Below are 27,877 nucleotides of genomic sequence, written 5' to 3'. Positions count from 1 at the left end.
AATGGGTGTTGGATTCTATCAAATGCCTTTTCTGCATCAATTGATATGATCATGTGGTTCTTCTCCTTTGTTTTATTTATGTGGTGGATTACATTGATTATTTTTCTAATGTTGAACCATCCTTGCATACGAAAGATTTTTTTCCTCACAGTTTGACCAGCCTACATCTCAATATACTTCTGAACTATCTTATCTGACCTCCTGGTCACATTTTCTTCAGCCTAAGGAGAAGATAATTTTGCATAGTTTCTCTTTAAAACAAAAGTATATCAGTACTAATAATTTTAGGATCATTTTATGTCTAATATTTTTCTCATTTTGCTCCCTTCATCTAACACAGACAAGAACTGACTCTGAAACTCTCCACAGGTCAACATCCTAAAAAAGTATGTGTGTAGTTAAGAGTTATTTTTTATCAGTCAAAGAGACCAGGTTTGCTGGTCTGATAGAGCATGATGGGGAACGACTGAGACCCTGGCCCCCTACCTGCCCTTCAGGTCTGAAATTGAACCCACTCCTGTGGCTTCCAGTCAAACAAAAGACAGGCATATGAACTGAACATTTACACTAGGTAGATACACTCCTTGGAGAGATCAATCATTGAAGAATAGAAGGGCTGTGTATGCACACAGAGATAGCTGCAAGGGCAGGAGTGCATGGGAGAGAAGGACACAGGAAAGAGGTAACTATGGGGAGGATGGGAGGAGAGATGTTGCATTGTGGGAAACTGCAGTCAATGTCATGAGACAAAGTATATGTGAGCTGCTGTATGGAAAATGAATTTGCTCTATAAACTTTCACCCAAATCACAGTAAAAATTTTTTTAAAAAAAGACTTATTTTTTTAATCTATTAATGTTTCCAAAAAGGATATAAAAAAGCTTTCAATATAACAGGGTAAAGAGTACTCTACATGACAAAAGGAAGGAGATAACTAAATCATAATACCAAGATGAAAGTACGCAACTACAACTGGTTACCATTATTAGCTAACCACATTGTAGTATCTACTGGTTTTGGATGAAGAAAATGATAGTCTATAGATAAGAGTTATTTTAAAACATTGTTATCAGTTGCTGTCAGGCTGTTTCTGATTCATGAAGACCCCACGTGTGCAGAGTAGAATTGCTCCATAAGATTTTCAAGGCTGTGACCTTTTAGAAGCAGATCAGCAGGTTTGAACCACCAACGTTGTAGCCAGTAGTTGAGCATTTAATTGTTTGTACAACCTCATTTTTCTGCAAATGGATAACCAGTTTTGCCAGCACCTTTTGCTGAAGAGACTATCTCTTCCCCCATTGAATGAATTTCAGCCCTTTGTCAAAGATCAGTTGACCAAAGGTCAATGGGTCTATTTCTGGGTTCTCAATTCTATTCCACTGGTCTATGTGTCTATCATTGTACCAGTACCAGGCAGTTTTGACTACTGTGGCTGTAGAGTAGGTTTTGAGATTTGGAAGTGTGAGACTTCCTACTTCGTTCTTCTTCTTCAGTAGTGCTTTGCTTATCTCAGGTCTTCTTCCTTTCCATATAAAATTATTGATTGGTTTTAACATATCATTAAAGAATGTCGATGGGGTCTGGATTGGGTTTGCATTGAATGTATAGATTGCTTTTGGTAGTATTGACATTTTCACAGTGTTCAATCATCCTTTCCATGAGCATGGGATGTTCTTCCGTTTATGTAGATTTCTGACGGTTCCTTGAAGTAGTATTTTGTTGTTTTCTTTGTACAGATCTTTTGTGCACTTGGTAAGATTTATTCCCAATTATTTTATTTTTTTTTTGGTAGCTATTATAAATGGTATTGATTTCCTTATTTCTTTTTTAGCAATCTCTTTGCTGATGTAGAGGAATCCAACTGTTTTTCATATGTTGCTCTTAGTTCCAGTAATTTTCTTGCTGAATCTCTTGGTTTTTCTATGTATAGGATCAAATCATCAGCAAGCAGGGATAGTTTTCCTTCTTTCTTACTAATTTGGATGCCTTTGAAGCAGACACCATTTTCAATGAAGGCCTCACATGATTCTGAAACACCCAAAAGTAAGGAATTGCATTTGCTTCTTAGTAACAGAGACTATAAGTAAAGAGATTGTTCATTTCTCTCATTGGTGAAAGGAGTTCAGAGATAGGCAGTTCAGGACTGATATGGTGGCTCCATGGTTTAATTAAAGACCTGGGATCTAACTTTCTGTCCCACCTTTCTTAGCCCATGACATCCATTCTCAAGGTCACTTCATGGTATAAAATGGCTACTGGAGCAGCAGCCACTGTGTTCAAATTCCATATTGGAAGCTCGAAGAAGGGAGAACTGTCAAAAATATCATTTGCCAACTGCCTGCCCTCCTTTTTCATTTTTTCTTAATTGTTGTGAAAATATAGATAACATGACATTTGGCAATTCAGCATCTTTCAGTGACACCAGTTTCATCAGTCATGTTGTGTGACCATCACCAATATCCATTGCCAAATTTCCCATCACCATCAACAGAAATTTAATGCTTCCTACAGTGATTCTGCCTTCCCCCGTCTTTCCTTCCCCTGGTAACTGCTATTAAACTCGGATCTGTATCCATTTACCTATTGTAGGTATTTCCTATAAGTGAGATCATACAGTATTTGTTCTTTTGTGTTTGACTTACTTCACTCAGTGTAATGTTTTCAAGGTTATCTATGTCATAGAACTTCATTTTCTCTTTATGGATGAATAATATACCATCATATGTATGTACCTCATTTTTGTTTACCCATTCATCTGTTGATGGGCATTTGGGTTGTTTTCACTTTTTGGCTATTGTGAATAGGGCTGTGATGAACATTGGTGTAAATGTGTCTGCATTGCTATTTTCAAGTCTTTTGAGCATATACAAAGAATGCAATTGTTGGGTCATATGGTGGCTCTGTGCCAGTTTCTTCTATTTCACAAAAAGGGCCAAGAGTCCATGAAAGCCAAAGGTGAGGATGAGGAAGCTGAATTCAAAGGTGGCTCTACCACCTTTTAGTTGTATGATGCTCAATGTGATCGGTAGGATATACCCACCTCAGGCTGTAGGGAAGTTTCACAAGATATTGTATGTAAAAGCACATTGAAACCAAAAAACCAATCCCATTGTTGTCGAGTCAATTCCAAATCATGGTGATCCCATGTGTTACAGGACAGAACTGTCTCATAGGGCTTTCTTGGCTGTAATCTTTATGGAAGCAAATTACCAGGCCTTTCTTCTGTGGCATCACTGTGGGGGCTCAATCTACCAACCTTTCTGTTAGTAACTGAGAGCAAATCGTTTGTATTACCCATGGACCTAAAAGTACATCAGGTGTAAATGAGTAAGTCCCTTGATCCCTTCCTTCATTTGGACAGTAAAGAAAATTTGATTCTGAGATCAGCCAATTAAGTCTGATTTTTTTCTTTGTTGGGTTTTTGCTGTAAGAAAATGGTGATGCTTTCACTACAAAAATTTTTCCCATCCAGAAACGTGAGGACTTTACCCTTAGGTTTTCTCATTCTTGCCAAAGCTAACAGGTCCCCTGCTTAAGCTTATAACTGGGTGTAGAAGGAGACATCTGAAAAAGGGTGAAAATGAACAAGTTCTTTCTCCTCCTCTTGGCCTTCTAGGACTCTTGGAGAAAACAGGAATCCCACTATTTGCCCTGACAACTGTGTGGAATTGTTTGTTAATGGAAAACACTTAAGCACTCCCATAACTCCTTTTCAGAATGTGGTCCTTGGACCAATAGCATGGGCATCACCTGAGAAATGGCTAGAAATGCAAATTATAGAGCCCAGGGCAATTCTACCCTGTCCTGTAGGGTTGCCATTAGTCAGAATGACTTGATGGCAACTAGTTTGGTTTTGGATTTGGTACTGCAGGCCTACTGAGTGAAAAATCTATTTTAATAGGCCTTCCAGGTGATTCAGATACTAGCTAAAGTTTGAGAAGCACTGCTCTACATCAGGCACTTTGCATACTTCTTTTATTAGCACCTTTTTCTCCCAAATGCAGAGTCATTGGCTCTCCAGCTTCCATCTCCCTCCAGACAGAAATGCTGACAGATGTGCAGTTCCTTCTGACAAGCCTAGTCTTTTCAAACTGGGCGAGTCCTTGCTTTGTAGACTTTATTTGCACACTGACTAAAGCCCTGACAATCCGTCTGGCAAAGACTAAAGTTACTGCCAAGCCTCCCTGTTGGCCTTCAGGCTATTTTGTCTTCATACGCCAGTTTACTGTTTTCAGAGTGCTTTTGTTCGAGGCCAATGTACCCAGGATAGCTTCACCCAGAGCAGAATCACACGGCACCTTTAGCTAGGAATGTTTAATTGGAGCAAAGATTCTAGCATATGCAACAGACCAGCATTCAGAATACCCAGAAGGAAAAATAAGTTTACTAACATAGCAGGTAATAGCTTGGCAATGATCATCTTTGAAAAAATTCTATTGGATTTGTTTTTTGTGAAAATTAGTAAGTGAAACATATTTGGGCTAAAATGAGCAATCTGCAGGATTTTCAGTGGTAGTGCCAAATTTCATTTTTGTAATGCCAGGAAATATACTAAATATTTTCCCCTTATCATTGGTTTGCTTGGTGTTTATTTTGAGCTATATGGTGGTTTTGTTATGGAAGGTGGCAGGAGAAAATGCTTTCAGCATTTCCATGTTCAGCCAGAGACAGATTGGGAATTCAGGACATTGGTTCCTCTCTTCACTCCCATCCATCTGCTAATCCTTTTTGCTTGATAAAGGGTTTGGAAAATCCAGCACCTAAACACCAAGAAGAGAGGCATAGCCAATGTTAAACCAGAAACCAAACTCTGTCATCAAATCAATTCTCATTCATGTGTTCCAGTGAAGAACTGCTCTGTAGGGTTTTCTTGGCTTTAATCTTAATTAAAGTAGATCACCAGACCTTTCTTCTGCAGTGCCACTGGGTGGGTTTGAACCACCAACCTTTAGGTTAATAAATCTAATACAAATAGCTTGAACCACTCAGGGACCTAGCCAAAATTAGAGGGATTGTTTTCTCTTGTGGATCTGAACAGGCTTCAAGAAGATTGAAAGTGGTACAGGGCCAAACCATTCTCCTTCCTCGGAGCAAGCCAGATCATCCACCACATGATATGGGGGTAACTTTGTAGGTGCTGAATTACTATGAACCAATTTGTTTTAATAATGGGGCATTTCAGTAACACTGTTAAGCTTTGTTTTATTATTTTTAAACCATTCATCAAATCATTGGTTGCTTTGTGAGGAGATATTTTAGCACATGCTCTATTCAAGGGATTATTGGGCTATTGCTGGTAGAAAGGATACTTTTTCAGCAGTGTTGATCCATAAGTAAAGTCCCTGTATGGAGGAAATGGTTGCACTCAACTTCTAACTAAGAGGTTGATGGTTCGAACCCACCTCGCAGTACCACGGAAGAAAAGCCCAGCAAACTGCTTCCATAAAGATCACAGCCAAGAAAACCCTGTGGAGCAGTTCTAGTCGATAACACACAGGTTCGTCATGAGTCAGAATGGACTTGATAGTCATGGGTTTGGCTTTGGCATCATCAGTAGGTTTCAGTTATGAAAAACAGAAGATGTTAAGAAAAGGCACAGCTGTGTTCCCAAAGAGTACTCAAGAATTCAAAGTCTTTAGGTTGGTCTTTGGCACATCAAGATATTTACTCACCTCCAGAGTTCTGGAGTTCACCATCATGGCTGCCACCACTTTGGCCCAGTCATGTCATGTTCAGACTCCTTTATGATCCAGTCTTAAAGTTCTCACTTTCGGTCTTTAGGTGTGGATACTGCCTAAGCTGCAATAATCAGGGTCCTTCACAGGGAGGGAGCTCTGGTGGCATAATGCCTAAGGCATTTGACAGCTAACTAGAAAGCTGGTGGTTCAAACCCACCAGCCACTCCTCAGAAGGAAGTTTGGGCAATCTACTTCTGTAGAGTTTGGTTTGGTTTTGAGTTCACAGGGAAATTTGAAATTAAGAAAAGCTAGCCAGTGTAAGAAGGAGATTTTGTGTCACAGTGGTTAAGGTACTCAGTTGATAACCAAAAGGTTGACAGTTTGACCCCACCAGTTGCTGGGCAGGAGAAAGATAAGGCAGTCTTCCTTAAAGATTTGCAGCCTTGGAAACCTTTTGGGGCAGTTCTACTCTGTCCTATAGAGTCTCCATGAGTTGGATTCCAGTCAATGCAGTGGTTGTGGTGGTGAGACCCTTGAACTAAAGTTGTATAAACTCAAGCACTATAAGAAATCATAAGCTTTGAGAAGGTAAGAAACAGATATACAGAGGAGAATAGAACAGAGGTAAGAAGATGCAGCCCAGAGAGATAAGAGATCATTGTCAGTCACTTTTCAGTATCTGGTTCATTTCCTCTTGAGGCCCCACTATCTACTGGGTGTCTTGAAAAGATACCTCACCTTTCCATTTTTTATCTGTATTTAAAATAGCTATAATAGCTTTATATTCCTCATAAACTATTAATAAGGAACCCTAGTGGGTTCAGTGGTTAAGAGCTTGGTTCCTAACCAATAGACTGGTGATTCAGACCTACCAGACAAGCAACAGTCTGCTTCCGTAAAAATTTACAGCCTTGCAAACCCTATGGGGAAGTTCTGCCCTGTCCTGTAGGCAGAGGCATATATATCTAAGGTATGGCAGATATGAAGTGGGGGAGGGCCGGTGTTTACCCTCGCCAGCTGTGAGGGCTCATCCGGCAACTTAAAACTAATAACTTAACTAATACTTTCATATTTGAGAGCCTCGGTGGGTCAGAGCAGACTATGAACTTGCTCTCCTGAGTGTAGAAAGAGAAGAAACTGGAAAAAATGACTTTGAGCATATTGTAGACCTGTTTTCATCTGTGAAAACAAGCAAGGTGCAGTTATAATTTTCATGTAGTGTGAGAATGTGTTAAGTAAAAGATTAATGAGCTTGACTTGTATTTTTGAGCTAATATTATGGTAAAACTACCTAAAAGATGGGTGCCAGATGTTTGGGCAGGGCTATAATTTCGGTGCTTGTCATTGGTGCTATTTTCTGTAGATATAACTCTGCTTCTAAGGTCACTTTGAGTCAGAGTAGACTCATTGGCAATGGGTTTAGGGTTTTTTGTTTTGATTTGGTTTTTAATCTGTTAACATGGCCAAAGACAGGTGGGGGCTCACCGGGTTTGATCTCATTCTACAGACCAACAGTAGTGTTCTACATCTTAAATGGAAGAAAGGCCACGAGCCGTCTAGATTGCTTCATTTGGCGTATGCCAGCTGGATAATATAATTATTTGTTCAGGTTATTTATTGTTACTGAGGACCAGATGCTTTGCCTACATTCTCATTTAATCATCACTACCTTATGATAACTATTCTGAGAGGTTGCATAAGTTGCTTAGGAACACAGAGATGAGAAATGCAGAGCCAAGGAATGGGAGTCCAGATCTGCCTGACCCCTAAAACATGTGCTCTCAGAGCAGCTGGCTCTGCTATAGAAGGCACAGGGAGGATTCTGACCTGTGTCATCCTTGGGGAGTGTCAGAGAGGGTGTGGTGGAAAGTGCCGGTTTGAAGGGCTCTCAGAGATGACTGCTGTGGACAATGAAAGGGATGAGTGAGTATGAAGGGAGACTGAGAGGAAGGTTAATCACGCTCAAATTACACTCTGCATTGTGAAACATTACAGAGATTCATTGCATATTGATAATTGTCCCTAATGTTCTGTAACTATCGTGGGAGTTGCGAGAATGACAAAGTGATGTAGAAATAAAATCTTTCTATAAACAGTCCCTGCCTTGGGAGTCAAAGCCCATTCCCCAAGACAGAAACCGGGCATGCTTCTTTATACCTGCCACTCAACCTGATGAGGTATGAGGTCTGTGGAACCAGGGATTCTTCTGAGAACGAAATGGTGTGCCAGTCTCTGATTGGCCAATAGCCAACTTCTAATCTCTAACTAATGTACAATGTAGGCTTTTATTTTTTTCACAAGAGAGTGCTAGTAATATGTGGGCTCTGTTTGAAAATTCAGAGCTATTCCTTCCCATCTCAGGATGTGGCTCCCTGCCAGGTACCTGTAGAAAGAGGTTGTAGGGGCCCAGCCTTCTGAAAGCCATCAAGTCTACTACTAGAAGTCTGTTTATGGCTGCCTTTGGAATTTGATTAAGAGGATGATACATGCGTGGTGGTAGAATGGTTAGGTACGAAAATAAAGATGGCATTCACATTTTTTAAGGACTTGTCGTTGCAAAGCCTTTTTTCTCTCTCTTCTAACATCTATGACCTTCTTTCTTGCGATCAAAGTAGACCAAGCTTTCACAACTCTTCCCAGCATTCCCAAAACAAGTGTTATTATCCAATACTCCCTAAACCCAAGGGTATTAGAGCAATTTTGTGGAGTATAACAAATATGATGAACTTAGAACCCCAAGTCTTCCATCCTTTCCATATTGTTGAGTGAACGCCTTGTTTTGTAAGAACTGGTTGTGATGGTAAGAGATACATGAAAATTATTTTCCATGATGTCATCTAGGTTTATGGGATTTTTTTTTTCTCTCCTGCATAATAGCATACCTTCTGTTGTGACCAGTTTTTTTCTTCCTTTGTTGTGCATGCTTTCTCATTAAAGCCGTCTTTCTGTATGTGTGGCTTGATGGTAATACATCTGTTTCTTTTCTCTGGTAAAGCTAGGTGGTTGGTGCTTCCCAGGTTCTTAAGGTTAAATAAGGTTCAAAGTACGGACATGTGTTCTAAGAATTGTAAGGAGAAGTATTCTAGAATGCAAAAGTCCTCATTTTCACGATGAATTTTAATTACACGTTCTGGATCCCAGATTTAATGACTTTCTGACATTTGTCAGTTATTGCTTGTCCTTTCAAATGGCTCTAAACCTGGAGGGTTTTTACTGTAGGTGGAGGCTGAGGTACCCAGAGGTTCGTCGAGTGCCAAAGACTGGTTTTCACGTCAGTGCCGAGGCAGGCGCTGACATATCCCTTTGGCTAGGGAGACACGTTACATGCTGGAGACTAACAGAGAAAATGGTAAAGTCAGCTCTCAGGGGAGTCTGCTGAGAAAGCCCTACCCTCCGGCTTCACCAGCATGTTTGCCGAATTCTCCTTTTCTAGGAAAGTTTGCTGGCTTTATTCTTCCTTTGTAGAGAGGGAAAGCCCCAAGATCTGGGTGATTTGCTTGACTCTCTTTTTCAGGGTGAATTTCTCTGCTTGCAGTAAGAAACTCGTACCCTGTCGAGTTTCATAGTGGGTGGAGGCAGCAGGAAGGGGGTTGCATCTTGCTATAGAAGTTTACCTCTCCAGTAAGTGGGAATGGACAGGTGGTTGAAGTGATGGACCTGTTATCTGTGTATTTTTCCTTTTGCAGGTTCACCAGTACTATAGCTGTCTCCCAGAAGAGAAGGTTCCTTATGTCAACAGTCCTGGGGAGAAACTACGAATCAAGCAGCTACTACACCAACTGCCCCCACATGACAATGAGGTAAGGGGCTGGAGGGGGCTTATGAAAACTTTTCCTAGACCTTCTGTGGATTGTTATCTTTCCTATAATCAGAATGTATGATCTCCCTAAGAAAGATTTGGCCATTTATTTTAGGTTTTAGCTTCCTTAGTTAGAGCCAAAAGCAACTATTTAGCCCCTTTTGAGGAGTGTCACCTAAAAGCAGAATCTCATTATGGACATTATGGACTGATTTAACCTATGTGCCTGGCACTGCTCATGATTTGGGTCATCAGGGTGCCCAACAATTGACAAGCTCACATCCAGGTTTTCTCAGTTGATGAGGAATGTGCCACACTGCTTCCCTGGGTATGTTGGAGAGATGATTGAAATGCCCTGGATCAGTTCAAGTCCAGCAGAAACCTTGTGACTCTTGAATGTTTAGCACCATTTCACATTAAATGAAAATGCAAATTTTCCACATGACACTACAGTAGAAGTTAGATGGCCGCATTTGCAGCTCTGAACGCATTTTTCATGGTCTTGCAATCTGACTTGCCAGGATGATTGTTTGTGCTCTTGAAAGTGTGACTCACAGAATGTCTTTTTTCCTGAACCCACATGCAAAGTCTTATAAGCAGGCATTTCTTATCTTTGAAATCAAATTGATCATGAAGGTAAATTTGTAAACTTGCCTTTTAGAAGATGACCATACTGGAAAATGAATTTGCTCTGTAAAATTTCACACAAATCACAATTTTAAAAAAAAAAAAAAAGGTGACCATACTGCTGGGGGTAAGATTTAAAAATTAGAAATTAATCCTTTCAGTGTCTGTTTTTTTTTAAAAAAAAAAAAAATCTTATAGAATGAGCAGTCTGTTCACTTAATTCTGGCCTTATCTTAAGCAAAAAAAAAAAAAAAAACGCCATTTGAAATTGAAAGAAGAATTAACCCTTTTAGAGAACTAGACTTTAGCTTCCTACCAACTTCCCCCATCCATGGCAGGATCCCAGCAGCCCAATCCCAAGGGAAATGAGTGAGTGCCTTCTAGGCTTATCCTCCCTCATTTGAGTAAAGGGATAATTGGAGGGCCTCTAAAATACATATAAAAAGGAGTCTGGGTGGTAAAGGGAGCTCTGGTGGCACAGTAGTTAAAACATATGACTGCTTAGCAAAAAAGCTGGCGATTTAAACCTACCAGGTGCTCCGTGAAAGATGAGGCAGTCTGCCTCCATAAAGATTTATAGCCTTGGAAACCCTGTGGGACAGATCTACACTGTCCTATAGAGTCACTGTGAATCAGAATCCATTCAGTGGCAGTGGATTTGTTTTTTCGATGACTGATGAAAGCAGTTTGTGATTGGCTGCTAACCTAAAGGTTGGTGATTCTAATCCGCCCAGCAGCATCAAGGAAGAAAGGCCTGGTAATCTGCTCCCATAAAGATTACAGCCAAGAAAACCCAATGGAGCAGTACTACTCTGTAACACATGGGGTCGCCATGAGTCAGAATTGACTTGGCTGCAATGAGTTTGATTTTTTAAAATAAATATGAGTAAGCCCAACAAAAGCTTAAAAAAAACGGAAGCAACCCCTTAGAAAGACATCCACAATTCCCTCTCCTGCTGCTTCTTTCAGCCTTTATCACACAAGTGTAAATAATGTTTTTCCCTTTAAAGCTGAGAGCAAGCATTGTAACCTGATGCCCAGTTAACTAATTTGGAAGCTAAAATGCGGGTTTTTACAAGCCTGAGGGGTGTGCCTCTCTTTACAATCATGTCTATAAAATGTCGGTGGTGTAACTGTATACTCTGGGGCTGTTTAGGTCACTGCAGTCCCCTCTCTAGGACAGCCACAGAAGGTTGTTGTTTTAATTCTTTTACTTGACAGAGAGGTTATTTGTGCTTGTCTACATTTAGCGGTTTGTTCTGTTTATGGTTCACTGTGGTTGCATGAGAAGAGACACTGTTCAAATTACTTCTTCCTGCTGGTGGGAATTCCATGTATGTGACCAGTGGCCCATTTTAGCCCTTTGGAGGACAAAGGGTGATTCTAAAGTAAATATTTGATTGTTCTCTTTTCCCCCCAATTCAGACAATTTTGATAGACACAGCTGCAGTTCAGTAGACTATTTTAAATGCACTTGTTTTCAAATTGGGATATGACAGTCCTCATTCAAAGGTTTTGTCAAACCAGCTGTATGACAAATCATCTAAGCCATTTGGTTAATCTTTCTGATTGCCCAGATTACTCTGAATAAAGCAGGAGGTGGGATTAGAACCAGGTTTCCCGAAGTGTGGTATATGCATGGCTGTGGGTAGTATATGACCATGGCAGAAAATAAAGTTTAAAGCATGTCATTGAGAAATTTACTCCCTTTTGAATTTTGTTTCGTTCCTTGCAGTTTGAGTGGCTGAATGGTGAAAGTTTTAGTCTGATACTGGCATGTATCTCACAGCTCTCTAACTCATACGAGGCTCGACTTTTAAAGAAGTGCATTAGGATTCCCCCATAAGCAAAGCAGCCAGTTGAAATCTGACAAAGTGGTTTTCGTCTCACTCTATTTGTTTTTATGGTTAACCCTCCACTGATTGCCGGTGATACTGGTTTTCCATGTATAGTCATAGTATGCTTTCTTCTTAAATAAATGTAGTCAAGGTAAAAAAAAAAAAAAAAAAGAAGAAAGAAAATAAGTCAGTTTTAAAACAGTATTAAGTAAATAATAGTTCAAGGCTCTGGCTAAATTCCCAAGATGTGCTTAAATGAAGGGAGGGAATGGAAAATACTGAGTTTGAATGACTTTAATGTCCCTTCCTTAACTCTGTGAGGTTCTCTGTTTAACAAGGAGAAATCTTATGCAAGTTGATGCACTTCACCAGAGCCTAACAGGCAGTCCCTCACCTCTCACACACAAATAAACAGACCAGGATATCTGTAGCACCATACCTACTTCTGGATCAACTCCTCATTTTTCCCAGAACAAAATTCAGGAACAAAAGTCAAGAGCATACTGACAACTGTTCTGGTTCACTGGCTGGGAGCCATCCTTGGGTGTCAAGCACCATTTCCTTGAGTGCAGGGGGCTTCAAAATGTCAGGACCCTACCATCACATTGAGAATGAGAAAGTCTTAGAGCTTCGTTAGCACCAAAGCCATTCATAGATGATTTGGATTTTAGTTCAGTGGTTGAATATCTGTGTGGTGAGCAGAGTGAGATAGTAAGGATAGAGGTGTTAATAATCTCTCTCGACTGTCACTAGTCTTGGTGGAGACTCACCCCAAATGGCACCAAGCCTGGTGTATTTAAAGTTCAGGCAAGGGTTTTAGGACCAAATGGAATGTGTTTAATATGAAAGTTCTGTGGCCTAGGCTTTGGGAAACTTAAGGAGCAAGAGTGACCTCCTTCCTGCCATTCTTTGTGTTGTTCAGGTTCGATATTGTAACTCTCTGGATGAGGAAGAAAAGAGGGAGCTGAAGCTGTTCAGTAACCAGAGGAAACGGGAAAACTTGGGCCGAGGCAATGTCAGGCCCTTCCCAGTCACGATGACAGGAGCTATTTGTGAACAGGTGAGTGTGGACATAGGCAAGTGAAAAGAGTGTGCTGGCACACTTTCACTCATTCACCAAATAATTTGTTAACTTTTACGCACGGTTCTAGGCCTTCGGGGATACAACAGTGAACAAAAGACAATAAAAAGATGAGTTTGCCCTTGTAGAGGGTTATGGTCTAGGGAAAGAAGTCAGACAATAAGCCAAGTAAATGCAATAAAAAAACCATGTCAGAGAAGGAGGCTAGGAAGTGCTGGGATTGTACAAGTCTGCAATTTTAAATAAAGTGGCTGGGGAAGGCTGCCTCTAGAAGGAGGCATTTGAACCAAGACATGTAAGAACTGAGGTCATGCAAACTTTGGGGATAGAAGGGACAGTGAGCTCAAAGGTTCTGAGGCAGGAGTATGATCATTGTATTCCAGGTATGGCAAAGAGTCAGAGGGCGTGAAGGGGTGAAAATTAGTAGATAAGGTCAGAATTCACAGAGGACTTGATCATCCACAGTCACGGGGAAAAGTTGGGAGGGATTTGAACAGAAGAGGGGCATGATAGACTCCTGTTTTTAAATGAGTTCTTTAGGAAATAGAGCTTTCCTCAATCATGGGTCAGCCTCTTTCCCAGAATCCTCCCAGGACCAAAGCCTTTTAAAGGGGTGCTAAATGAGCTTCTCCTTGGGTTTGAGGGTTCTTTAGTAAAGTACACTGAAGATCCATGTATTTTCCCTGGGACCTCATTGAGTTGAAGAGTCAGTTTGTTCCCCTACTCACCAGTAGAGTACTCAGGGTGTGGTCGAGGAGGGTCTTAAAGAAAGTGAGTGAGAGCCCAGCCTGCCTGGGTTCACTGCCCCATCTCTCAGCTGCCAAAAGCCTTCTGGTGCCAACAGTAGTTTCCTGCACCTCTCTGTACTGTACTGCTTTTTGTACAGCTCCATCTTACTTTTAAGCTCTTGATAGACCCATTTAGGCACTGAAGAGAAGTCAGCTGCACCTGGAAGAGAGAGCAGGATACTGTCTGAGAAGAGCAGATGCCATTTTTGGAGGGACCCTTGTTTGACCTTTCACAAGCAGAAGGTCAGGTGGATGGAATAGAAAAGCAACTTGACAGGGGAGATAAAGGACCAGAGATTTGGCAGTGGGGTCTGGGGTCTTCATCCTTATATCCTTGAGGGTATCTTTGAGATATAGGTGGTCATTGGCTATGATGTACGTTTTGGTGTGCTTGGGACTCTCTGGCATTCCCAGATGGATCTCCTGTACCCAGCTAAGCTGGGCCCTCCTAAGCCAGAAAGATTAGGCTTTTCAAGGGTAGATGTTGAGAGCAGTATATAAAAGTACCAAGGGCATGGAGGCAGAAAGGTATATGTTTAACTCATGTTTCTGCCATATGACCTTGACCTGAAAATTGGTTTTCCTTGGTTTTGTCACTTGCAAAATGGAGTAACCTCAAAGAAGTATGATGAGTATTAAATGGGATTGTGTGGGTATAACCCAGCTCTACTAATTTTAACATGGAAGGCAGGGGTGGTGTTTTCTGTAATATAATGTCTTTCTTGTGACCAGTCACACACATGTATAAATTCTCAGAGATTGTTTCAGGAGGACTTTACTTCATTTTCTACAATGTCTTTCAACTCATATAAGGTCTATGGTATGAGAAAGGTTGGAAAATGGCTTTTCCACTCTTTAGGCATTGTCTCCAGAGCTCTACCACTCACATAGGGCCCTGAGCTCGTATGCTAGACTCTCAAAGTGTGAACCTCATGGCCAATCCATAGTCTACTGAGAGCATCCCCTGGACCCATAGCTTCAGGCTTTACTCCTTGTCAAAGACCCTCAGCCCATATTTGTATCTCGTCCCCCAACTGCGAGTATGGGTCATTCTGCCTTATTCCTTTTTAGGTAGAGGATAGCTTATTGGAAAGTAAGTGAGAAGGCAGGGAAGGAACAAGGAAGAAACCTTTTCCATAATTTGGTCTTAAAAGTGGTGCCTTTTTAATCAACACTATGTAAAAAGATGTTAAAGGAAGCAGGCTGTAGGCATGCCTGAAGGATGGGTAAAGGAGCCCTGGTGGTGTGACAGTTAAGCACTCAGCTGTTAATTGAAGTGTTGGCTGTTTGAAGCCACCCAGTGACTCTGCAGGGAGAATGACCTGTCAATATGTTCCTGTAAGGATTATGGCCTAGAAAGCCATGTGAGTGTGTTCTACTCTGCCACATTGGGTCCATATGAATTGGGCACCTAACAACAGTGGGTGGGTAGAGAAAGTAAAGGATGCCATGTTTCTATGCACCACTCTCCTTGCCATCCAACAGGGCAGACCCTACCCTCCAAGCCTTCCTCTTCCTACCTGTCTCCTAGCCAACTCCTTATGTTAAACTTGGCTATATCCCTGGAAAGCATTTAGAGTATCTAAACACTAATGAGACCTTCACTTTGTGCAGAGCTCTTCTGCCTACAGAGCTCCCGTATGTTATTATGCTAAAGGAGTTTTTCTTTCCTTCTCACCTTTGTGATTCATTCTTCTCAGGTAGTTTATCTTCATCTTTAGTTGTAGGCCTAAGGAAAGGAGGGTGGGAGAAAGGCCCAAAAAGCTGCCAGGTATGTAAAGCAGTTAGTACTATGATGCATTTGAAAATAAGTGTCTACTGCCCAGCTGTTGGTGGTGGTGGTCCTCAGTGATAATCTTGCTGTTATCATTTACGAAGAGCAAAGAAGAATACCCTGGAAATGGGGCAGTGTTGGTACTGACGTTTCTTTTTGCCTCACAGTGTGGAGGTCAGATTAATGGCGGGGACATCGCTGTGTTTGCGTCGCGCGCCGGCCACGGTGTTTGCTGGCACCCACCGTGCTTCATCTGCACTGTCTGCAATGAGCTCCTGGTGGACTTGATCTACTTTTACCAAGATGGGAAGATATACTGTGGCCGGCACCACGCTGAGTGCTTGAAGCCGCGCTGTGCCGCCTGCGATGAGGTCAGAGCAAACTCCATCGGGCTTGCGGCCCTACCTGTCACCCCTTAGTTGCCAGCACTTTATTCTGGGTCTCCAAGGCAACAGCTCTTCTTATTTTAACCCTTTCTAGAGAGGAGGTCTAGCAAGTCTCACCCATCCCTGGTTGGTAGGATGTCTGGGATTATGGCCCACTTTTCCCAAAGGTAGCAGACTCATGGGCCTCCAAATGGGAAGGCAGTTTCTGGAGTTCAGGAGATCCCCAGGTGGCATTCCCTGGCACCAGGTAGTTCAGAACTCTTAAGAAAAGAAATAATAAAAAGACATTGTGAAGCTTTAGATTTCAGCCCTAATTCCCAGGGAGCAGTTGTCAGTAATGGATTGCCACTTATATCTTAAAATAGTTCAGTCTCCTGAAATTTGATGGGACAGATTAATTTGAGATGAAAAGAAAATTGATAGCATTATTTGATTTTCACACAGTTTTTAAAAGTTAGGAGTAAGGATTCAGGAGGTAGTTCCTTTTGGATGTCTTTGGTAGAATTCTTGTCTTGCACGCAGGACACTTGAGTTCAGTTTCCAGCCAAGGCACCTCATGTACCCGTCTGTCAGTGGAGGCTTACATGTTGCCCTGATGCCGAACAGGTTTCAGCACAGTTTACAGACTGGGAAGAAAGGGCCTCGTGTTTTTGAAAATCAGTCATTGAAAACGTTGTGGATCACAACAGCCCAATCCCTTTGTGCATGGGGTCACCATGAGTAGGGGTCAACTGAACAGCAGCTACCAACAATAGTAATCCTGGGTTAGAAAGCAGACTAGATAATGAGGCCTACACCTGGTGGGGTTCTCCCAGGAGAAATACATTCAAGTATAAATTGTAAACTGATCAAACAGAAAACCTGGTTTAGATTGAAAAGTTTGGAGCAGAAAGGAGAATGTTCTAAACCTGACTTCTTTTATGAGAATAATTTTGGGGGAGATCTTAGAGGTTTCTAACTGCACAAAGAAGGTTTCTGGGTCAAACAATGGCTTTTGTGTAAACATTAATGTGGAAGGTAACACTCTCCATAGTCAACCGTAGCTAGTCTACTGTTTAGGCATTGCTTTCTTACAAACTGCCTTGCTCTTTAGAAGTTGATCTGAGTGAATTAATTGTTTCTAATGCTAATGGTGATTTCTGGAGAGACCCAGGGAGCAGGGGTGGAGTTAGGAAACTGAGTTCAGATCCAACTTTGTGATTCTAGGCAGCCACTTTACTTGCATGCTTCAATTTCCACATCTAGAAATTGATACTCATAATATGACTTTGAGTTATCTTTTGGCAAACAGCATATGATGGTTTACATGAATTTGCTTTGAAATTGTTTGATTGAAATATAATTCACAAAGTATAAAATTTACCCTTAAGTGGACAATTTGCTGTTGTTTTTGTTTTGCTTTGTAAAGAAAAACAGGATTATGTTTCCATCACCATGCTCTTGTCATTATCCCAAAAAGAAACCCTGTACTCATTAGCAGTTGGTTCATATTCTTCCTCAGTTCTCCATCCTTTTTTCCTTGGCAACCACTATTCTCTTTGCTGTCTCTGGATATTTCATGTAAATGGAATCATAGAATATGTGGCCTTTTGTGTCTTGCTTCATTCAAATAATGTTTTCAAGGTTTATCCATGTTGCAACATGTATCTGTACTTCTTTTTCATCACTGAACAACATTCCGTTGTATAGATATACCACATTTTGTTTCTCCAGTCATCAATTGATGGACATTTGAGTTATTTCCATTTTTGTGCTATTATGAATTAATGCTGTTTTGTACACATTCATGTACAAGTTTTTGTGTGTATGTATGTGTTAAATTCTTGTGAGTATATAACTAAGAATGGAATTGATAGATCATATGGTTATTCTGACTTTTTAAACTAGGTTTAATTGTGCTTTAGGCAAATTCCAAACTGTTTTTCAAAGCAGTGGTCCCATTCTGTTCTCACCATTAATGATGTGGATTCCAAATTTTCCACATTCAAAGTTATTGTCTATCTTTTTGATAATAGCCATCGTAGTAGGTGTTAGGTGATATCTCATTGTGGTTTTGATATGCATTCCCCAAATGACTAATGATGTTGAGCATCTTTGCATGTGTTTATTGGCCATTTGTATATTTTCTTTAGAGAAATGCTTATTCACATCCCTTTTTAAAAACTGGGTTGTCTTTTACAAGTGAACTGTAAGAATTGTTTCTATATTCTGATACTTTATCTAATACATGATTTGAAAATATTTTTTCCCATTTTGTAGGTTGCATTTTCACTTACTTTGATAGTATCCTTTGTTTCTAATTTTCTAAAGTTTCTAATTTTGGTGAATTCCAATTTATCTTTGTTGTTGTTGTTTATGATTTTAGTGTTACACCTAAAAACCATTGCCTAATCTAAGGTCTCAAAATTTATATCTATGTTTTCTTCTAAGGCTTTTATAGTTTTAGCTTTACATGTAGCTCTTTGATCCATTTTGAGTTAATTTCTTAATATGGGGTGAAGTTGGGGTCCAAATTCATTTTTTTCTGTGTGGGTATGTTGTTATCTAGTACCATTTGTTGGAAAGATTATTCTTTCACTATTGAATTGCCTTGGTACCCTTTTTGATAACCAAATATAGTGAATCTTTGGGTCTACTTTTTGGACTCTCAATACTATCATAGTGGCTAAGACACTTGCCTGCTAACCAGATGGTTGGCGGTTCAAACCCACCAGCCACTCCTCGGAAGGAAGGTTGGGCAATCCTACTTCCGTAGTGATACTGCCTCGGAAACCCAAGGAGGGGTCGCTATGAGTCAGATTTGACTCGACGGCACATAACAACAACAACAACAATGTCTATCCTATTGCCAGTACCACACCGTCTTGATAACTGTAGCTTTGTAGTGAGTTTTGAAATCTGTGCCTTGAAATTTAAGAAACTCTGTATCAGAGGCCCAAACGTGAATGGTTCTGAGAGCCTGTCCCATATTATAAATGAAGATGATCCATTGTATGGCAATAAGGAATAGTAAAGAATCTGGCAAATTGGGGAAATTGCAGCCCATCTGGAAGCAGCAACCCCCTTCTCAGATCTAGTGTGTTGTTGCCATGCAGGACTGTGTACCAAGCATTGCCAAATGTTCTATTTTTAAAAGAGAAGCCAGGACTCCAAGTGTTTATATGAAATTTCCCTGTTTTTAAAATACTGTGTACTAACCAAATGAAACAGATATGTTTGTGTATGTCTGTTGTGCCCATGGGCTATCACTTTATGGTGCTGCTATATTCTTCAGGGTGGAAAATTCCTTCTGCTTTTGAAATGTGGTTTAATTCATCCATGGCTGAGCCAGAAACTAGGTTTAATTGTGCTTTAGGCAAATCCCAATTGGGGAGCTGATATAAATATAGAATATGTATATATAGAGAGAGAGAATATATATATTATTATTATTATTTAATAGCTCATAGGCTGGATCTGCTTTATCACCATTCTAAATTAGGGGGACCCTTTAGCTTTTCTTCTCTAAAGTGTGTTTTCGTGGCTGGGTCTCAAGAACTGACCATTTGGCTTCCCCACCTCCAGATCATCTTTGCAGATGAATGCACAGAAGCTGAGGGGCGACACTGGCATATGAAACACTTTTGCTGCTTCGAGTGTGAGACAGTGCTGGGTGGCCAGCGCTACATCATGAAGGAGGGAAGGCCCTACTGTTGCCACTGCTTCGAGTCCCTGTATGCGGAATATTGTGACACCTGTGCCCAACACATAGGTGAGGCAACGCTTAGCGCTCAGCTTGGTCCTGCCATGATTTGATCTCCACTGTGTCTGGAATAGTTAGAACTCCTTTGATTATGAATGATAGAATCCCGTCTCATACTAGCTTAAGTGGAAAAGGAAATTTCTTGGCTCATGTTCCTGGAAAGGCCAAGGAGTGGCTGGCTTCAGGTAGGGATGGATCAAGTGTTCAACAGAAGTCTTATTTTTTTTCTCCATGTCTTAGCTCAGCTTGCTTCTTAGGACCTGCATTCTAATAAGGAGAAGAGCTATCTCTCTTCCAGTGTCCAATTCAATCCCTCCAAATAGGAATCTTGCCCTGCTTCTAGCGCAACCCTAGAAATAAGAGAATATATCTTCCTATTGGTCTGCCTGAGTCATGGATCCAACCTGAAGGTGATGCTATGGTGTTATGTAAAGGACAGCTCTATGACCAAGGAAGGGAGGGAGAGGTCTCAGAAGGAAAATATGAAAAGAAAATATAAACAGATGTCTTCCACAGGCTCCTTGGAAACAACTGGGGGTCAGCTGAGGGAGGAAACAAAGCAGACCTCTTGGTGGGGAAGGATACAGTAAGCAGTAAGTCCCCAGTTAGTAGAAGTCCACTTACAGGCAACTCCTACTTGCCTTTCAATGTTATGTAAATTTGCTCTCACTAAGGTGGCTATGAGTCAGTCTGACTCACAGCACATAACAACAACAACAACAAGGTTAGGCAATCTACTTTCATAGTGATACCGCCTCCCAAACCCAAGGAGGGGTTGCTGTAAGTCGGTCCCAACTCAATGGCACATTACAACAACAACAATGAAACAGTTGGGAGCCTACTGGTATAGTGCCTAAGGCATCTGACTGCTAACCAGAAGGCTGGTGGATCAAACCCACCAGCTACTCCTTGGAAAGACAACTGGGAAATCCAAGGGGAGGGGTCGCTGTGAGTAGGAGTCGACTCTGCCGACAGCAGTGAGTTTGGTTTTATTTTATTTTATTTTATTTTATGTTTGTATGAAACGATTGAACCAAACCCTACTTGCAGCAAATTCTTCATCATAATCACTTTCACTTGCTGTATGTGCAGCTTTTAAACATTAAAAAGGGATCAAGCTTTTTCTCACACTAAAACCAAAAAACCTACAGCCATTGAGTTGATTCCAAGTCATAGTGACTCTATGAGACAAAATAGAACTGCCTCGACAGCACATAACAACAACAACAACACAGGGTTTCCAAGGCTGTAATCTTTACAGAAGCAGACTGCTTCATCTTTCTGCCCTGGAGCAGCTGGTGGGTTCAAACTTTTGATTAGCAGCCGGTTGCTTTAAGCATTAAGCAATATTCCACCAGAGCTCCTTTCTTGCACTAAAGTAAGGCTAAATAAGACCTATATGCACCTGTTCTGACTTGCCTGCAAATTTGACTTTAAGACACTTTAGAACTGATCTAGTTTGTAACCCAGGGACTGCTTGTAGTCCAGGGAACCAAATGGTTTCCAGCAATCATGTCGTTAAAAAGAAATCAGCAAAGGCTGACCCAGCTCAAGCTCAGCCACATTCAAAGCAAAAGAACCTCAAATAGCTCATAAGCTATAAACTCCCCAAATAATGGCAGATCTGAGATGGTGAAAATCATTTTCCCCTTGCAAATAACTGATTTGCTCAACCTTTCAATGATGCCCTAGATCATTCTGTGTTTGTGGCTTATTGATTACACTTGCCTTTTCTGGGAATGAGCTGCCCTTAAAAAAAAAAAAAAAAAAGTAGTGGCCAAGTGTTTGAGAGACCAGCAGTGCAAGCTTCCTGTGGCCTATGCAATTGCAGGAAATCTGTTCAGGAGCTGCCAGCTTCTTACCTGTAGTGAAGAGATGTGGCAATCATCAATCTCCAAGCCCATTTTGCCCCATTTAAAAGATTTTATTAGGATGAAAAAGAAGTGGCTTTGTCTCCTTGGTCCATCTACAGTGATATATTCAGATGAAAACTTAGCTAGTAATGTAGAGAGCTTTACGTGCTGATAAAAATCACAGCTTTGTGTACAAGTCACCTACTGTGTGCTCAGTAGTATTGGTTACTGAGGAGTCAGTGGGATGGTAGGATGTGACAGTGACAGGGAAAATGGCACAACATACTGATCCAGTGTGGCTCCTGAGTCTGCAAGTCAGTGGTTGCTCAGAAGAGAGGGACTGAGTGTACAGAAGACTTACCTATGGTGGCAATACCCTTTCACATTAGCATTTCTGTTTCTTCTGTCCCTTTTCACAGAGGTTTAAAACTTCTCTAGAAATTGCCACTTAGAATTTTCATTCAGTCGTTTGAGGGATCAAACAAGTCAGTTGCTATAGCATGTATACCTCAGACAGTCTTTCTGTTATATTCTCTTTCCCTCTTCTTTTAGACATTAGTTTTAGCTATAGCTAGTTGCATTTAAAGGAGCTCTGGTGGTGCAATGCCTAAGGCAATTGACTGCTAACCAGAAGGTTGTTTGTTCAAACCCACCAACCACTCCAAGACAGAGCAATCTACTTCCATAAACATTTACCACCTCAGAAACTCAATGGAGATCGCTGTGGGTCAGAATCAACTTGATGGCAGTAGGTAATAGTGGGTAGTTGCATTTAAGGGGCCCCGGTGGTACAATGGATAAGTGCTCAGCTGTGAACCCAAAAGACTGGCAGTTCAAACCCACCCAGCAGCTCCACAGGAGAAAAGCCCTGAGAGTTTGCTCCCATAAAGATTGCAGCCTGGAAGACCCTGTGGGGCAGTTCTACTCTGTCCTGTAGGACCTTTATGAGTCAGAATTGACCCAACATAATTAGCAGTTACTGGCTTCCTTCTCTCTTTTCCTTTTAAATCTATAAAAAGACATCAGTGCTTCATCAGAAAAGTGAGCCACTGTGGCCTGCAATATCCTTGCTGCTGTCATTGAAATGCTGTCCCTAATTTTTTTTTTTTTTAAAGGAATCACTTTTCTGCAAAACATAATTTTCCTATGACAGTGAAAGGATATGCTCTGTGTATTACACCCATCACAGTCACTGGGTGCTCTAACACTGACCATACTGTATAAATATTGCATATTTATATAGCCGCTCACAGCAGACCCTGCATCAGGCGGCCGTTGCCAGGGCAACGGCGCTTTTGCCTGCACACAGCAGAGTAAACAGTCCTATAAACAGACCAAGGCTGAAGCAGCAATAGATACATACACCCTCGGAGAAGTGCTTAAAGGGCTTAGAGAGGGAATAAGAAAGGAACGCTTAGATGTTGAACGTCAGAGCCCTTTTCCAGATGTTTAGAGTTCAGGAGCAGTTCAGAGGACCATCTGACATCACTGATGTTTATCAGGGACCATGCTCTGCTGCCTGGTGGGCTGCTTTATAACATGCTCCCCTCCTCTCCAGCCTATCCTTTTAGGAGGCCCCATCCCCAGAAAGTAGGCCCCTGCTGCAGCCTCCCTCTGAGCATGTTTCCTTACAAAAGTAGGACAAGCAGCTGGTAGAGGACAGGCCATAGGAACTGGGCTTCCTGTTACCTCTGAGAGGGTATGAGTAAGGCTTCAGCTACCAGGGATGCTATGCCAAGTAGGAACTCACCATAAAGGACCCAGAGCAGCCAGGATGCCAGCTCAAGTTCTCTAGACTCTTGGCATGTGACAAAAGGGATGGAAAGGAAGAGAGAGGAAGGAAGACCATCTGAGCCAGCCTCAGAGTTCTTTCTTGGATTGTATCCCAGCAGGGACCCTCAGAGAAAAGAGAAGGGCAGGCTTTCAGACTTAATAAATATAAAGAATAATAACAATAGTTCACAGGCACAGGCCTAAGCACTCGAGGTGTATTAACTCATTTAATTCTCACAGTAACCCCATGAGGTAAGTACTATCTGTGATTATCCCCATTTTACTGTTGGAGAAATTGAGCCATGGAGATATGAAGCAACTAGCCTAGGGTCACACAGCTCGAAAGGGGCAGAGTAAAGGTGTGAACTTAAGCAAATGGACTTCGGCATCCATGGTCCTTGCCAACCATGTAGATTGAGTTTTAGGAGCTGGAATAGGATGGAGCTGGGACTTGATTCTGCATTTTGCTAACTCCTAAAGTCTCATTTTAACTACTACAGAATTCTGATGACCTCCACCTCATAATGTAGGTTCCTGCTTCCCTCTGGGGGACGAGTGGAAATGTTGATCACCCAAAACTCTGGGTTGTCTGTGTTTTAGCCTCATTTCAGCCCTTTCTCACTCTTAGAAATACAGGTGCTGAAAGGGAGGGCAGTTGATTTACACTGGTAGCATAGTGCCTAAGGCACTTGACTGTTAACCAGAAGGCTGGCGGTTCAAACCCACCAGCCACTCCTCAGAAAGAAGGTTGGGCAATCTACTTCCATAGTGATACCACCTCGGAAACTCAAGGAGGGGTCACTATGAGTCTCCAATTTGACCACACATAACAACAACAACCTCTCACCTTGGAGTGGTCCTTGTGGTTGCTCCTGTCCCTCTAATAATCCCCCCGGTGGCACAGTGGTTAAGCTCTCAGCTGCTAACCAAAAGGTCAGTGGTTCAAACCCACCAACTACTTCACAGGAGAAAGATGTGGCAATCTGTATCTGGGAAGATTTACAGCCTTGGAAACCCTATGAGGCAGTTCTACCCTATCCTGTAGGGTTACTATCTATCAGAACAGACTGTTTGACAATGGGTTTGATAGGGTTTTTTTAGTTCGTAGGGTCAGGCGCTCAAATAAATAAAGACTCCCCTTAGTTTGGGGGAGGATATAGCAGGATAATTGTCCTCACACCTCTCTCCCCATGAGCTCCAGTGATACAAAAGTAAATAGGATAATGGCCACCATAACGGAAAGATAAGATACTGTTTCTTCGGTCTTATGTTCTTGTAGTTCTCTTTTTCTGTGTAGAGATTCCCTCTTTGTTTCCTGTCCTCTGCCTCTCTCAACAAGTCTATAGGAGTTGTTTTTTAGAAGTCCAGGCTCAGGAATTCTCAGTCATTGAATGTGGTATTCACATTAGTACCGCCTTTTGGGAAGGACTTTTATCATTATGTATCAGGAATCCTGTAAAGGTCCTCTTCCATCCTACACTACTTGTTTGGGACCCAATTCACAGGCAGGAAAGATTCCCCTCATGGAACCCAGCATTCTCTGGCTTCCATTCTGTCAGGTTAGCAACTGAGGTAGAAAGAGGGCCTCTCTGTGTCAATCTCTTAGCAAAAGTCCCAGGTGACTCCCAGTGTAGGTCATATGCCCACCCCTGAACCAGTCACTGGGGCCCGTGTTCTAAAAGTGGGAGCAGGTGGGGCCTGTGGGGAGCTGCAGTCCTGTAACCAGAAAAAAATAGGAGACTGTGAGGAGAACAGCAGTGGGTTTCAGAGATTCTGATAATGGACCATTTAACAAGAAAGACTATCTAAACTGGGCATAGTCCAGGACAAACCAGGGCAATTACCATCAAGTAGATTCTGACTCAAAGCAACCCTACAGAGTAGAACTTCCCTATGGGGCTTCTAATGCTGTCAGTCTTTATGAAAGTAGACTGCCTCATCTGTCAAGGAGCTGGTGGGTTTGAACTGCCAACCTTTTATTTAGCAGCCGAGTGTTTTAACCACAGTGCCACCAGAGCTCACAGTCCAGGCACAAGGAGGAAATGTGTGTCTTCCTTTCCTGATGAAGTTAAGCAAAAGGTATACATGCTTACACACATGTAACTTTTGACAAACTACATCCAAACTTTTCCTTTCCAAGAGCAGGTTTTTTTCTTAACGAGGTAAAATCCACCTTTTTCTTCGCCAGTAAGCACACACTGGTGATGGAAATTTAACCCTCCATCCAGTCAACATAGGAAGAACCCCTTGGTCCAGGAGATACCACAAAAGTGTAATGACTCTGCCTTCATGGAGCTTCATGTTTAGTAGAGGAGATAAATAATAAACAAATAAACTCATGTAGTAGTATAGTGCTAAGTAGTGTTAATTCTGCGAAGAAAAATGTGGTAGGTAAGGGAGGAGACAGAGCCAGCCACTCCTTGGAAGGAAGGTTGGGCAATCTACTTCCATAGTGATACTGCCTTGGAAACCCAAGGAAGGGTCGCTATGAGTTGGGGCTGACTCGACGGCACATAACAACAACAACACAACAAGGGAGGAAAGTGATGGAGAACACACTGTTAGACAGGGTGGGCAGGAAGACTTCTCCAAGGAGTTGGCATTTGAGCAAACACCTCAGTGGAGTGAAGGAAATAATGTCAGGGTCATCGTTAGGAGCACGTCTTCTTGGGTACAAATATTATCTCTGCTTCTTAGTTTTATGACCTTAAGTAAGTTGGTAAACCCCCTGTGTTGTTTTCTCATTTGAAAAATGGAAACAGTAGAAGAAACCTACCTCATGTAGTTGAGGAATTGAGTGGATTTCCATATGTAGGGCTCTTAAAGCAGTGCTATATTTTATGTGTGTATCATTACTGCTCTTTGATAAAAGTGTGTCTCTAGCAAAAAGATTCCTGAATGGAGCATTGTGATCTAGACTCTCTGTGCTCAGAGAACATGAGTTAAGGAGCCAACTAGTAGGGCAAAGGGACTCCCATGGCAGGACATGGATACCACTTACATTGGTTTAGAGACAGTTTGGTCTGCTGCATCTGGAATCCAGAGCCAGACCAGGGTGCTATGTAGTGAAGGACTCTGAGCAGTACATAAGCCTCTACCATGTCTCCTCTTTTCCAGGGATTGACCAAGGTCAGATGACCTATGATGGCCAACACTGGCATGCCACCGAGACCTGTTTCTGCTGTGCTCACTGCAAAAAATCCCTCCTTGGGCGGCCATTCCTCCCGAAGCAGGGCCAGATATTCTGCTCACGGGCCTGCAGTGCCGGCGAGGACCCCAATGGCTCTGACTCATCCGATTCAGCCTTCCAGAATGCCAGGGCCAAGGAGTCTCGACGCAGCGCCAAAATCGGCAAGAACAAGGGCAAGACAGAGGAGCCCGTGCTGACCCAGCACAGCCAGTTGCAGGTGAGCTCCAACCTGCTATCAGCCGACGTGGACCCCCTGTCAATGCAGATGGATCTGCTCAGCCTGTCCAGCCAGACACCCAGCCTCAACCGGGACCCTATTTGGAGAAGCCGGGACGAGCCCTATCATTATGGAAACAAGATGGAGCAGAACCAGTCCCAGAGTCCTTTGCAGCTTCTCAGCCAGTGCAACATCAGAACTTCCTACAGCCCTGGAGGGCAAGGGGCTGGGGCCCAGCCCGACATGTGGGGCAAGCACTTCAGCAACCCTAAAAGGAGCTCATCATTGGCAATGAAGGGACATGGGGGCAGCTTCATCAAGGAATGCCGAGAGGACTATTACCCAGGCCGGCTGAGATCCCAGGAGAGCTACAGTGACATGTCCAGCCAGAGCTTCAGTGAAACCCGAGGTAGCATCCAAGTCCCCAAATACGAGGAGGAAGAAGAGGAAGAAGGGGGCATCTCAACTCAGCAGTGCCGGACCCGTCATCCAATCAGTTCCCTGAAATACACTGAGGACATGATGCCCACAGAGCAGACCCCTCGGGGCTCCATGGAATCACTGGCCCTGTCTAATGCAACAGGTAGGTTCCATTTACCTGGAAAATGGATAACAAGAGGTGATCTGTGGGCAACCTGACACTCATCCTCAGGATCTTAGTGTTGATCCCGCTATGTGTTTTCCTCCAAAAGGCTGCTGAGGAAGGTGAATACAAGTTTCAGGTAGCTTCTGTCTTTGATGCTATGATGGACTAAGCCTCAGACAGGTGTTTGGATGCTGCTAATTTCATGAGTGTTTTGTCCTTGGAGTGAGAGAGTGAGGGAAAAGGGATAGAGCAGGGCAGGAGACAGTGAAGAATGATATCTCAGCTGGAGTCTACCTTCAGCCTGATCCCACAGGAGCTCTGGAATGAACTGCATTATAGAGTTGGTTCCTTCTTGAGACAAAGTGGTTAACCTTTTGTATCACTATCAGTCCATCATTGGCTGTGGGCTACTGGGGAGTGAGTACCGGGGAGGTTGTAGATATGGGCATGGTGCACAGCAGCTTCTGTCAGCCCGAAGTAACAGCTATGAGCTACTAGCAGCTCTCATAACACCTGGGGATAAGTACCTGGCCTGGGATACCAAAA

General features: G+C 42.2%; 1 protein-coding gene across 1 annotated transcript in view; it reads left to right on the top strand.

Moving 5' to 3' along the window:
* PRICKLE2 (prickle planar cell polarity protein 2) overlaps nt 1–27,877 on the top strand; it is a 114,567-nt gene that overhangs the window by 23,552 nt on the left and 63,138 nt on the right. Inside the window, exons 2-6 of the mRNA XM_007948080.2 lie at nt 9,364–9,477; nt 12,864–13,001; nt 15,752–15,955; nt 19,535–19,721; nt 26,456–27,328. Coding sequence (XP_007946271.1) covers nt 9,364–9,477; nt 12,864–13,001; nt 15,752–15,955; nt 19,535–19,721; nt 26,456–27,328 — 1,516 coding nt within the window. The remainder of the gene's footprint in view (nt 1–9,363; nt 9,478–12,863; nt 13,002–15,751; nt 15,956–19,534; nt 19,722–26,455; nt 27,329–27,877) is intronic.

Source organism: Orycteropus afer, unplaced genomic scaffold (genome assembly GCF_000298275.1).
Source record: "Orycteropus afer afer isolate SDZICR_OR568_19922 unplaced genomic scaffold, OryAfe1.0 scaffold00201, whole genome shotgun sequence".
In the NCBI taxonomy this organism is placed as follows: Eukaryota; Metazoa; Chordata; class Mammalia; order Tubulidentata; family Orycteropodidae; genus Orycteropus; species Orycteropus afer.
The sequence above is the reverse complement of the archived record's forward strand: the minus strand, read 5'-3'. Positions and strand labels throughout refer to the sequence as shown.